The sequence below is a fragment of the Microchirus variegatus genome (genome assembly GCF_963457635.1).
Source record: "Microchirus variegatus genome assembly, chromosome: 6".
In the NCBI taxonomy this organism is placed as follows: Eukaryota; Metazoa; Chordata; class Actinopteri; order Pleuronectiformes; family Soleidae; genus Microchirus; species Microchirus variegatus.
This window is the reverse complement of record NC_139807.1, coordinates 13,996,900-14,011,580: the sequence shown is the minus strand read 5'-3', so window position 1 is coordinate 14,011,580 and position 14,681 is coordinate 13,996,900. Positions and strand designations below refer to the sequence as shown.

The window sequence follows — 14,681 nt, the reverse complement described above, 5'->3', positions numbered from 1 at the left end:
TTTAGCTACATAAGTTATCCAATACACTTGGAAGGGAATAGTGATGTGAGGGATATTCACTTGTTATTCACAAGTTTACACACTGTACCTTTAAAGGTGCGTCTTCTTCTCCCAATGTGGAGAAAAAATAACTTCACCATTCTAAGAAATAAATTATGTATTTTAAAAAAAAAATAGATTAATATTATATTTGTTATATTGGTATTCAAATTAAACATATATACCTGAATAGGGGTTGTGTTGATTTTCCCTTTTGACACAAGACAAAAGGGAATATTTTATAGGCTAATAATTTCAACCTGGATCATTTGCCTCCTTACAAGTTGTATATATAATAAAAACAATAGATTAAAAAGAACATGCTGGACAGAATCATCAGCTGGGTAGTCCTGTGTATTATTATGATGATGATGATGATGATGATGACGATGATGATGATTATTTTTATTATTATTATTATTATTATTATTATTATTATTAATAAGAATAATAAGAATGATAATAATAATAAATAGGGGTTGGGGTTTTTGAACACTAGGGGGTGCTGCATTGTCACTAACTTCCTTGCTGAGCAGAGAGCAGCTGGTATTTCTGTATGTTCTGCAAGAGTGAAGACTTTTATTTATAAATTATAAACCCCTTCACGTACCACAATTGAGGGAGACAATGTCCACGAATCACAGTGTTATCAAAGTCTAGAACACATCTAATTTCATCAATAAATATGTACAAATAGTAACTCCTCTTTTGGTGAATCTATGGCATTCGTAACATAGTAACACATGCAAATTACATTTAAGCAGTATAAGTGTTCTTAAAGCTCATATAAAGACGTGTCAAATCATGATCTGCCATACACAAGTACATTCAGCATATGTAACATAGGTAGCAGGGTTTCAAACACGTTTAGTATTTGTTACAACATGAGAACACTTTCAAAATGAAAAGCCACACTGAGATGTCCTCTATTATGAAAAACATGTCCATATTTATTCACGAGTTATACATCGGCACAGTATGTACAAAATCTTAACATTAAAATATCAAAAAGGATAATACAACAAATATTCATCTTTATTTATTTTTAAAAAGGATTTTTTTTACAAAATAGGTCAGCATCTTCATACTGACTCTATGCTTCAAGTCAGCTATTAGGGTTCTATTTTTTCTTGTGAAGGGTGATATTTATAAATCGGGTGTGAGGTTATTTTCAAAGAGCTGCATCTGCCATAGGTTATCTGTGTAAACTAATGCCTGAAAGTATGCAGTATATGCATAAGAATCTTTGTGTGGAGTTTTCTGTTCCCACCTGTGTGGATATACATCTGCATGTGTTCATTTGTGACATCGGTGTGCCTTGAGCAACGCAACCCTGAAAAAATTGTTTTGCCGTTACAAACAGACCATGACTGATCTCATAAGTGTATTGTATATACACACATCTTCCTCGATCCAGCAGTGATAATGGAACAGTCCCACTACCCAATACTGGCAGTATTTGTGTGGATTAGTGGTGTTTCCTACAGCTGTGTGGTACACATTCAGCCTGTTCCTCCAGCTCAGGGCAGGGGATGCCAGCATTTGCTGGCCTCAGGAGGATGTACCTGGTGCGGTGGCGAGTGCCACCTCTGGAGCAAGGACCCAGACACAAACCCCAGGATGACCAGAGAGACACTTCACAGTCCAGCGGTGTCACTGTGTGGAAGGGAGAAAGACGGATGAAAGAAATACCTTTAATTCAAATCATCTTGCGGATGAATACATTTTTTTTTCCCAGATAAAACAGCACTAATATGGAGTCTTTGTGTGGTCTTACTTGAGAAGCGCTGCGGACTGATGGAGTTAGGCAGAATATGATTGGATATTGAGGTTTGGCGATCAGGTAACCTCTCCTGTCGACTGATCCTTATGCTGGCAATCGGTGGCAGCTCCTTTAAGCGTGGATAGTAAAAGGAGTTGGCTGGGTGGTTTGGCATCTGAGATGTGATCTGAACAAGTCAGGGGAAAAAAAGAGCTTAATTCAGCTGACACAAGTTTAAATAGTCACTTTACACTTTTAAAAGTTATATGAGAAATGTATTATATTAAACGCATACAATGACCATGATGTGTCTCCACAAATTGAGGACACGTCACAGAGTGAAATGCTGGCTTCTTTGATTACAATGGTGCAGCCAGTATATGCACAAATAAAGGATCATTTGCAAACTCAGCACACAGGATACTAGCAGAGCGAGCGCACTAGTGTCATTAATACTGAACAATACTGTGATGCGTTAAAAAGTAGACGACTGAAACGGGAGACGGAGCGAACTACAGACATGTAGGGATACATTTCTCACAGACAGGGAAGCAACACGAGGACCTTTATCCAAGGTTAGGTAACGCTCTTTCTCTTACACCTTGTCAGTGGATAGTTCATGTATATTATTGTTGCCTTGTCGTCTCCTCTCATCATCTGATAAACAGACGCTGGGACAGTTACGTTTGTAGATGTGTTTGAACATGAACACAGTGTAATGCTTGGTATAAGTGCGGTGTCTTATTTCTGTATTTTGGGAAAAATCTAGCAACTATGCCCCTGCAATGCTTTTAAATGGGATTGCAGTGACCGTTTTGAATGCTAAAGGTCGCTGTTGTACATATTTTACATATATTATCTTTAAAGAGAAAAACAAATTTGTGCATAAGGTTTCTGACTGCTGCCATTTCTGTAACACCTAATATTTTTTATAGGTAAACCAGACTTTTCCAAGTGATATATGTACTCAAACAAGTACTGTATGTTTGAGAAATGATTCATAACTTCATTTTAAGCACACTATTTAAAACATTACAACATAAATCCTAGAATAAATTTCATTTCAGGTCAGTCATCAAGCAATCAGTGAAGTGCAGACAGCAAAGTATGATGTCCCATCCCCACACATGTGGCTAAAGTATTTTAAGAGTAAGACGAGGGCCATCAACCACGAAATGAATGCATGAATGACTCAATAAATACGTCATCCTACGAATGGAATCTGTTTTTTTAATGCTTGTGAGCATGGCAGGAACTCACCTTTGTAATGTTTTCTCTGGGAATGGTGGGGAAGTTGGGGGAGGAGAAAGTGAATCCGCTGTCTGTCCCCGCATCATAAGGATGGAGGTCAATGGTCACTTCCTGTTTCCACTCGCTGCCCTCGCAAAGGTTAACGCTGTCCACACCGACGAACCAGTCAGGGCTGGGGATCATCTTCACCATCACTGACAACTGTTGATTGGAGAGAGAAGACGACCAAGGTATAATTACTTTACACGATACAATAGAGGTTTCATTAATCAAATAAAATAAAGAAGATGAATGTGTTTTTAGCAACTCAGCTAACTGCCATCAATCAACTTAACTGTCATGTGTGGTGAAAGTGATTCTTTGAACCCAGAGTGACATAAGACGTGGTAAAAACATCAAACACACAAGTGTGTAGCAAAGGTCATCTCACCCATTAGCCACAGGCTGCTATAACTGCTGTAGACACTACATAGCCATAACCACTGAGGTTCATTTCTTTTATTCTACACCCAAAATGATTGATTTGCATGTCCTGTGTCTGAATACTGACAGACTGATGAGTAGGTGCAGCTTTATTTGCTTCTTCGAGTCCTCAACTACAACTGAAACTACAAGAAAAATGTACTAAAAGTTATAATCAATCTCACTTGACACACTGGACTATTTTGCGGATATGTTCATGTTCAAAATATTGTGTTAAACTGCCCCTTGTCTATTAAAATGTGAGAAAAAATTTGAAAAAGACTGAATGAATGAGTCATAGACAGTAGACCACATTCTATTAACCACACATACAGTGTAATTTATAAATTATCACATCAATGAAAGTGGGCCATGGGGAAGTGCATGTGTGTGCACACCGTGTCTACAGTGTGATGGATGGTTTCTGAGAGCTGGTGACTCATACAGGAAATGGCCTATGGGTCAGCACACGCTGAGGAGGCAGACACCCGGAGAACACCAACAACTCCTCATTGTTGGCCCGATATATTCCCGGGAACTGATCTGTGCTCAAGGTAGGATTTTGGGACGGCTTTGTCAAGTAGAGTACGGAACAGAAAACCAATTCACCGAGACCGGGTCTGTTTTCTGTTGTGCATCACATGCATGATGCAACCCGGTCTTTTCACCATAAGCCGCCCTGCTCTATCCATTGGGTTTCTCTGCAAAAGATGTCTTCTCTTCATCTTGAGCACATATGTCAAAATAGCTCTATGCTGCTTTAAGGTGTGCGTTGACCATAAACTACATTTCCCACAATGCATGGCAATTCACCATTGCGGACTGGGTTACATCTATAATGCATCATATTTGTAACTTGAATAAGTAATTAATACAGAAAGCTATTTAGCAATATGCTACAGAGTAGTTACCTTTATTTTACATTATATTTGGTTACATTTAGTTACATTTATTGTGTATGACCGTTACATCTGGCCCTTTGAGGGCAAACATTATGCTGATGTGGCCCTCAGAGGAAATGATTTTGACACCCCTGATCTGTCAGCGGTTTTCAATTCATAATATATTCTTAACCCAAGCAAACAGAGCTGTCTTCCAAAAAAGTAAGTAAGTGCATTACAAGCACCTTCATGCTCAGTTTACTTCTGATTTCCTGTGGTGCCGCTGATCTTATAAAACACTGCATCTTGAGCAACAACTCCAGCTGGACCTTGAATGTGACTCATTTGGCGTTTTGTGTTTCAAATTACAAATGAAACAGCTATAGCAGTCGACTCATGTGGACGTGGAGATAGAAATCACGTGTGTTTGGGATTTTTGAAGCATTTGGTATGAATGTGTTGGTTTGTGGACAAGAGGAAAGGGATGGTATTTATAAATAAGAGCGAGAGAGACAGACAGAGAGAACTAGAAACAGACAGACAGGAAAGCAGAACAACAGACAAAGCCATCAACAGACTCAAACACAGTAATAATTTAGTCTCACTCTTTTGCCATTTGTCTGATCTAAAAACAGACAGACCCGTTAAAAAGCAGCCACTGACATCATGCAACCCAGACAACCAGCTGAAAAGGACGTAACAAAAATGCCCTCTGACAGAGTTGTGTATGATTTGTAAGGGCTCTTGGTTTCAGCCAATGGAATAATCAATAAATAAATGTAGCCCACGAGACTTTCAGTCAGGAACACACCTATTTCTAAATATCACCACCTCCTTTTCACCTCTTTCCCTTCAATTCATCAGCTACATGTGCTTTGCACATAAAGGAATACTTTATTTCGAGCTTAAACTCTGCGAACAGTATGACATATTTTTCCACAGAGCCATGCTCCTTCCTGCCTTAAATACATCGCCTCTGTTTAAGCCCCGGCTCCAATTTTAGCCCGAGCCTCCAGCCATGACCTTGGCTCCCAAACTCACTCACTATTCTGCACCAGATTTACCCTGCGGTCCAGAGATGAGCAAAGATGCCGCTCACACATGTAGGACATTAAGCCTGTAGACCGACCTCAGTCAGCCCATTTGTTGACCTTAAACGTGGGCTATTATTGTTTTAATAATATATCATTAATTATACATACATAAATATATATTGTTTTATTATACATATTAAATATACAAATCACTTGGATTATTTTCACCGTTGAGGTCCAGTAAAACACCAACTATGGAAAATCATTTTAAATTCTATTGATTTGGATGGCTGTAGGTGGCTGTAGACTTTTATTAGTTTCGGCTTAATGTCAGAATAATTGTGCCCTTATAGGAATAGTTTGACACTATGTGTGTATTGACATCTTTATACTATATACTTAGAGATATTAAACAATGCTACCTAAGACATCTGCTGGTTAGCATTAAGATTGGATCCAAGGATAAAGAACAAGGTTGGCTCTGAACAGACCAGCTATGCATGCCTTGTTGTAGCTGATATAACTTATAAGTTACTGTACTGTTAGCTTTGAAGCTACTGGCCATAAAGTAGTCATTTATGTATGTATGTATTTATGTATGTGTGTTTGTTCTCGGTTTTTAAGTATTAAAGTAAGTATTTAAAGTGTTTCTGGGTGCGCTTTGTAGTCAGACATGTGGGTCTGTGTGTTGTTGCGTGTATGTTGTGCATATAGAAAAATCTTAATTAATTCCAAATAAATACATTTTAAAAATAAATAATCTATCAGCAACAAATATCTATGTAATCTTTTAGTTTAACGCAGTGAATATCGTGAAGTGTAATAACAAATGTGTTTTTTTTACAAGGGGGTATGGTTACTTGGTTACTACAAAGACAGGAAGCCACTACAACAGGCTGTTGTTTATCCCTGTATCAAGACTCTAATGTCCATATTTAACAAACAGAATCAATGTTGTCCTCCAGTTCTTGAAAAGAAAAGAAATAAGCATTATTCCTCAAAATTCACAGACTTTTCCTTTAGCTCAACATTCAGTGGGCAGGTGGCAGACAGAGAACAGACTGAGCAGGATGGACGTGAATGGTAGTGGAAAGACCGAGGTGAAGCGCTTGGTCGTTATGGGAGCAGGTCACCAAACGACTGAGAAGATTAGGTCAGACACATGGGTTTGTGTGACTCACTGTGTCTGAGCATGTGTGTGTTTTTGTGGATAAGTACTTGACCTACCACTGAGTTCCGGGGCTGCATGAGCAACTCTGTGGAGCTGTGCCCGATGCCATTAGGGATTCCTGCCGTTCGGTACATGGCGCCAACCATGCGTCTCTTTCTGGCCTCCTTGGCTGCCTTCATCAGCTCCACTGTCAACCCGAGTTCAGCTAAGATCTGCACCCCTGCACTGGCCGAAGCACCCTCCTCCCACAGGCGAAAGTGACGAGTATGGCTGACCGCTAAAGGGAGAAAAGAAAGACAAGAGCGAGAGAGAAGAGGACAGGAGAAATATGCTTAGTGAAACGCATATCAATGTCATTGAAGTACCACAGAGCCTCAGCCAGACGGTGAGATCATTTCCATGGAGCCTGCATTTTACCTCCTGCACTTCAGCAAATAACACTCAAAAAGAGTAGCATGTCTTTTGAATTATTGCATGGTTATAGTTTTCTCTGTCTCTATCTATCACTGATAAAACCACAACACAGTCTGGATCAGCCAAAAGACGAGAAAAGAGAAGAAATGTTTTGTTGCTGTTCGGGCCAACAGAAATATTTGCTTCACATTCTCATATTCAGCTATCTATGAAATCTGTTATGAATCAAGAGACTAATTTAGGTTAAACTGTTTGTACCACAGGTTCTGGAGCGCCTTACTCAAACCCGTAGAGCCACTGGCCTGCGCCAGTGGTTTTAAGGGCAGAGTAAGGTTAGCCAGAAACACGCTGACAAATGCTCTGATGGTTCTGCCTTACCTCACTTTTCAGAGCTGCATAGCGGCGCACATACACAACCGTGCATTTATACTTAAATGCTCTAGACACATGTATTAACACACACACACAGCGCACCAAGCCACACACACAACATGTGCAGTGCACTTCACACACTATCCCGTTTCTCCCCAAACTGCCATTACTGCCACTGCACTTAATTACGTTTCCCATGCTCACAAATTTCCCACAAGCGTCAAGACCTTGAAACATGATAAAACATCACATTAAAGCCCCACCAAGACGGTAAAGTCCAGGTCTCGCCCTTAAAGTGCTCCTGTTTTTTCTTTGGCTGTGACAAACTCCATTCCCTCTCGCCTGTACAGCAATATTTTGATAAAATTGGTATCAAATATCAAAACTACAAATTGAAGTGCTGACAAAATAAAATATGTAAACTCATAATGTATCAGGCAAAATGGGTCAAAGGTCACAAATGCTTTAACTTACTCACTCAGGGAACTTCATTATCGATAATTCACCTGTCCTCATTATTCACCTGTCCTCTTTTTTTACTCAGTAACGGATGTAATTTAAAATGTAGCGAAGTACAGTACTTAAAAAAAAATAAAACACACTTAAATAATATTATATTTATATATTATAATATTACATTTGAAATGATTATATCAAAAATTACTTAAGAAGTACAAGTACACAAAAAAACCTACTCAATTACAGTAATGCTACTTTCTACTTCTTGGATTAGGGATGAGTCAATGCAATACTGCAATGTGTTTCTTCTTTGTGGGAGAACAATATGCGGTTAGTAGAGTTTGGACACAAAAAAGTGTCATTGTGCCATCCCTGTTAACTATTCACTAATTGTTGACTAATATACTCATGGCGTTACATTTCTAAGTAGCAAGCATTTTCTAAATATCGAGTCATTCTGTCTGCATCTGCAAGAAGGCCACTTTGACACGGATACTCATCTGAGCATGAATGGAACCTGGGGAGAATGTGTATGAGTATGGAACGCTCAGTCAAACCCTATTCTCTGCCCCGTGTCCACTAGTGCCCTTTACTTGGGACAATAATAGTAATCCTGTAATCCTAGCATCATCGACGCACATGAGCAATCCAACACACACAAACCCACGTATCTACATCACACATATGACATCGTCCAAGGCTCTGGGAAAAGAGCAGAATCAAAGGACCAGAGTCTCTTTTTTTCTTCTCCTCCTCCTGCAGGCTCTGATGTATGTGGTCTGACACATCACACCCCAACTATCATCACCCACCTTCACCAACCCCCAAAGCTTTGACTCCAGTCTTTACTGCCAACCTTGTGGTAAACCGGCGGAAATGTGGGAAAGAGAGTCGTACTGAGCTAAAGAAATAGAGAAATATTAAAGATACAGCTAGACAGAAGTTAGAGAGACAGAGAGAGAAAAAAACCCATCTGGTAGCATTTAAACTGTCTTCCTTGTTGCTCGCTGCCTCTTGCTGCCTTGCTAATTAACATCTTTCACAACTGTGTGTGTGTGTGTGTGTGTGCGTGTGTGTGTGTGTGTGTGTGTGTGTGTGTGTGTGTGTGTGTGTGTGTGTGTGTGTGTGTGTGTGTGTGTGTGTGTGTGTGTGTGTGTGCGTGTGCGTGTGCCGATAAGGACCTCATGATAAAGGCCAAAACATCTGTGTGTATGTTAAGGACAGAAAACAATAACCCCAAATTCAGTGGATTATAGTCCGGTATTACAGAGATATTTCATTCTTTTCGTCTCACCTATGAGTTTGGACCACTGTGCAGGAGGACGGAACAGTGGATACTGCTTGGGAAAGCCCTGTGGGCTCCAGTGACCTGTAAAGACCAGGATGTAGGAAGCAGGACCCTTGGCCGTGCATTCAGTTCCATTGAGCGCTCGCAAAGGCCCGCCGAACGCAAGGCAAAGCTTCAGAAGCACAACGAGGAGCTGCTGCAGCCAACCACAGGTCAGGTGCTCCGATGACATCATCTGGAAGAAATGGAGAAATGAAAAATGATTGTGTGAAGTCTTACTCACCCATAATAGAGAGATGTAGCCCAAAAATATCCGAGCACACACTTTTCTTTAAATGTGTGGTGCATCTTATAATGAAAAGCTGCTGAAAAAGCACTTTAAGGCACATTATCTCTGGCAAACAAAATACATTTAGGAAACCAAACCCAGACAAATCCTGGAAAAATCAGTACAAGAGGGGAAATTCCACGTCCCTGACCTCATATCGCAACACGTTTATTTTATCAGAGAACAAAGCTTTGTGAACCTATTGACCCTCTAGCCTTCAATTTAAAAAAAAAAAAAGGAAATCTACTATCTCCTGAGCAGCGCTGTGTGTTGGTGCAGAGCCAGTCTGTGGATACACGGCAAAGCAGTTAGCGTCCATGGTAATGTCACGCCACACACGTGTGTGTGTGTGTGTGTGTGTGTGTCTCAAAAATGTGTCTCTGACTCTGCTGTCAGCAGGACTCTCTGAGATGGGAGTCATTCAGAGCCTTGCTGATTTGTCTTCCTTCTGCACTCCTCCCTTCCAAACACTTCTCTCCAACTCATCCTCCTTTCCACACACATATTCTCATCCCGTCTCCATCAGAGATTTCCAAGGTCAACACAACTGAAGTGATCGCATCCGGACAAACTGTGTATGTGTATATGTGCACTGTAAAGAATTTCTCTGTAAAATAACAGTAAATTACTGGCAGCAGAGACGCCAGTAATTTACTGTTAGTTTACAGTGCATCTACTGTAATTTATTTTAACAGTATCATACCGTATTTTGGAAAACAGTACACAACTGTAGGATAACGGTAGGTATTATGGTAGTTTTACTGTGCACCTACTGTAATTTTCAACAGTATATTACCATATTTTGGATTACAGTACATGATAGTAGGATAACTAGTTTGTGGCAATTTAACAGAGCATCTACCGTAATTTAAATTAACAGTATATTGCTGTATTTTGGATTACAGTCCATTACAGTAGTATAAATGTGGGTTATGATACTTTTACAATATATGCCAATGTGTTACTGTTTTATACACAAAGGGTAATAAAATCTGCTCTTTATTGCATTTAATTCCTATAAATCCCCATAATTTAAAAAAGTTCAATTAATCAAGTGTTATGTTATTCTATTATCACAAATCATTCCTGACCTCTTACCAAATGAACAAAAAAACAGATGCAGACTGTTGAGTAATACGTTTGAGGATCTTTGTTATAGAACACAAGAGAATATACATTCTATAACATTGTTGTAGTTTATTACAAACCCTCATTTGTACAGCAGACTTGTAACATACATTTGAATTACTTCAGGTCATCCACAGACTCGACACCAGATGTCTGAAGTGTAGAAACAATCTCTAATTGCATCTCCACAGAGAGACTGGGCAAAGTGTTGAGGATAATCCTTTTGATACTCTCTTCCAGTGAAGACATGCTTCTGAAAAGTTGGGAGAGAATGATGAAGAATTATGAGTGACATTCCCCAAACACTGTATTGTGTCAATGGATAATAGTCTAGTAGCTTCTCATGAGCAACACAGCAATAGGCTCTCTGCACTGGTGTGATGTTATAAACACCAAATTCTGGCAGATGCATAGCTTGATACTGTTCAGTAAGAAAATAAACAGATGAACTCTAATGAATAAGAGTAATTTAATTTTACCAACAATAAGGCCATTATTATTATGAGCGATCACAACAAACATTTTGCTGGCTTAAGTTGGTGATCTGGAAAAGTTTGTATCTTCGAATCCAAATACTCCTCTATTAAGACTGTATTGTACTTGTACTTTGGTATGTGATATGTAGACCTAGACAGGCCACAACAGTGATGGTAAAAATGTTCTGAACTTTTGGAAAGTTCTATGACATCCAGGAAAAACACATTTAAAAGAAGCATTTGGTGTACAACTTTGGGTCTAAATGTGCCTCTTAACAAACCAGTGCAAGTCTTAGTACAAAGTAACAAAGTACTATATGTTAGGAAAACAAGGCAATACATGGCTAATATAAAATTATAGTGGATATATTTGTAATAATTTTTAAATCAGGTCAAATAAACAAATAAGATGATAAGATAAGCTAGCTACAAGCTAACTTGAGCTAGCTCGAGCTATGAGCTAACCTGAGCTAGCTCGAGCTATGAGCTAACCTGAGCTAGCTCGAGCTTGCTACACCAATTTTAGCAACCTGACCTAATTAAACATTATCTGAAACAGTTCAATAATCATGCAGACAAAACAATACTGAACACTGCTCATTTCAGGAGATGAGCATAACTTTACCTCCTCCGTTGAACTCCACATGGACTGCTCTGGTTGGAATGATGACAACGCTGTGCTGTCCAAAATCAAGTTCGAAAATAGCCAATCACGTCTTGTTAATACAGAATACTGTTTTATGCTGTTGAATTACAGTTGTTGTATTGTTAACTGAGCATTAACTGTTAATTTACATGCACCGGATGAATATTTTACAGTATTTCACAATTATTATAAAATACAGTAAAATACTGTTGTTATCCACTGTAAATTTACAGCAATTCATTACATATACTGTTTTATCCGGTTAAATTACAGTTATCTACTGTGATTGTTAAGTGGCCAATTTTACTGTTAATTTATATGCAAGGGATGAATATTTAACAGTATTTTACAATTATAGTAAAATACAGTGCACTACTGTTGGAAATCAGCTGTAAATTTACAGCAATTCGTTACAGTGTGTGTGTGTAGGTGTGTCATTGTTTTTACTGTTCTTATATTATTATTTTCATTATTCCAAATACTTCAACTTATTTTGAGTTAGAGATAGATAGATAGATAGATAGATAGATAGATAGATAGATAGATAGATAGATAGATAGATAGATAGATAGATAGATAGATAGATAGATAGATAGATAGATTTAGCATTAATATAGTTTCAAAGATCTGCATGAGGACACTTTCCCTCAATGAACTTAAAAACAGTACTTTGGACTAAAGATGCATTGCAAAAACATGATGTTATTTCACTTATGTCCTGCTTTATTGGCAGATGGCTCAACTTTCAGACAGAAGTTTATGACTCAATGACAGATGAATTTTTCTGTGTTTGACTGTTCGCGAAAGGGAGAGTAATGTTTTGTGGCCGCAGCCTCGTGTGGCGATTCCGCGAGATACTATACTATAATGAAACCGCCAAGCAGCTGCAGAATGCAGACAGTTAAATTTGGGCAAGTAGAGCAGCTCACAAACTCACACATGCACGCGACATACATGGTGCGTGTGCATGCACGCACGCACACACAAAGTTCATGTCCAGCTGCACATTGTCCCTGAAGTCTATTTCCAGAGGTCAGATTGTGTTACTCTGCCAATTTAGCTGCAAAACTCAATCTCTGACACTTCCCTAGGTGCAGCCTTACATGTCATGAGTGTTTTATCAATTCGATTTCTCCATTAATTGTATATCAATCACTGCACAGTTTAACAGCCAGCCATAAAAATACCTCCAGTGTGGAGACAGCATTAGTCTCACTTCTTAGTCATCTGATCTTCTCTGCAGGAGGCAGATGATGCTCCAGGCAGAGATATGTGCAGCTTGTTCCAAAAAGGGTCTTTCTTTCGGAAAAATGACCTCATTATATTATTTTAATTTTTTCTTTTTACCTGCACTCGTAGTAAACAAGCAAAAGGCGGTGAAATGAAAGCGCGCCACCTGGCCTGGAGATGGGAGACTTTTCGCACGAGTGTGTGATGTTCACTGCGTCCTGTCCTGTCTGCTCTGCCCACTATACTACAGAAAATGAGGTCAGTGCTGTCACAAGCTTCTGCAAAGAGGTGTGTGTGTGTGTGTCCATGTAGTTCTAATGTTGTGGGGACCTAAAACTGTTTACACAGTCACATTATGAATAACGTAAATGATTATATTTTCAGATGAAGAAATGTTAGGTTGAGGGTAGGCTTAAGGCAAGACTAGGGTCAGGGTTATGATCAGGCCAGTAGTAATTATGGTTAAGGTTAGAGTAAGTACCCAGGAAATTAATGCAAGTGTGTGTGTGTGTGTGTGTGTGTGTGTGTGTGTGTGTGTGTGTGTGTGTGTGTGTGTGTGTGTGTGTGCGTGTGTGCGTGTGTGCGTGTGTGTGTGTGCGTGTGTGCGTGTGTGTGTGTGTGTGTGTGTTACAAAAACACACACTCCAGACAAAGAGGATTTGTTTGATTTTTTGTCTGAAATCCACCAACTAAAGATGACTAAAGATGTTTTCTTCCTCTCATGTAGACCCTCCTGCCTTCCCTCTGAACCTCTGTCACCCTGACACAGAAGCATGTGAAAGAGACATTTGTTCAATTTCCCCCACTGACACACTGAACTTCACCAGTCAACACAGGGACTCAGCGACCAGCTGATGTCTGATGGAAACACAGGCGGCAAAGAATCTAGGCCATATGGCCTTTACTGCTGCGTACAGGGCAGTGAGCACATAATGTATGTTCAACATAAAATTTACACTCATGCGCTCATGCCAGAGACATGCTCTCATCCGTCAGCTTAGTCAGGCACAAGACCTAATAAAACCGGGGGATGTGGCGCAGAGCCAAACGTAGCCGCTGCTGCCCCGTGGGCACCTTCACTGTGTAATTACAGCAACTTCATACTGTGATAACACACACACTCACTCACTGCAGCTCATATACATAGGCACGCATGTATGCATGCACAAACAGATTTCAGTTTACAGTTTTCCCCAGATGAGTTTTTTTGGTGGGTGGGGGATGCAGTGCATGGTAAAATACTTGACACACTCTTGTTGTACAGTGTACTCTGACACACTTTGAAATGTCAGGCAGTTGACCGCTGGAGGGGAAGTCATGCAGGCTGTAAGCTGCAGCACCTCAGACAAAGAGAGTGAAATACAGTGGATGGACTCTGTTGTTATAAAAACGATGCACATACAGTACATGCAAAGGAAACAGAACACACCGTGGAAGAGCATCAGGATTTAAATGATGGGATGATGTGAAAGTTGGTCTTATATATTATATTATATAACAAGCTGTCAATGAGTTTAACGATGTAATGTAATGTAGTAATAATAGTAATACACCTGGTGTAATAGCACATGAAATAGTAGCACAAACACAGGTTTTCATCAGTAGAATTAATTAGGGTTGCTCTCCAGGTTTAAGAGAGCCAGTGTAAGAGTAGGACACACTAAATACTTGACACTTTAACCTCGTAGAAGCTGTTCTTTTAAATGTTTCCCACATCTCCTGGATGTGTTCCAATAAAGT

At 39.5% G+C, this 14,681-nt stretch overlaps 1 protein-coding gene across 1 annotated transcript; it reads right to left on the bottom strand.

The window, feature by feature from the left end:
- Window positions 1–1,497: 1,497 nt before the first annotated feature.
- spon2a (spondin 2a, extracellular matrix protein) lies at window positions 1,498–9,368 on the bottom strand (the record flags this gene model as incomplete). Its single annotated transcript, XM_083891699.1, has 5 exons — window positions 1,498–1,695; window positions 1,817–1,988; window positions 3,062–3,253; window positions 6,657–6,877; window positions 9,140–9,368. The coding sequence occupies 5 exons, from the start codon at window positions 9,366–9,368 to the stop codon at window positions 1,508–1,510; spliced, it is 1,002 nt and encodes a 333-aa protein (XP_083747825.1). The 3' UTR covers window positions 1,498–1,507.
- Window positions 9,369–14,681: the final 5,313 nt, after the last annotated feature.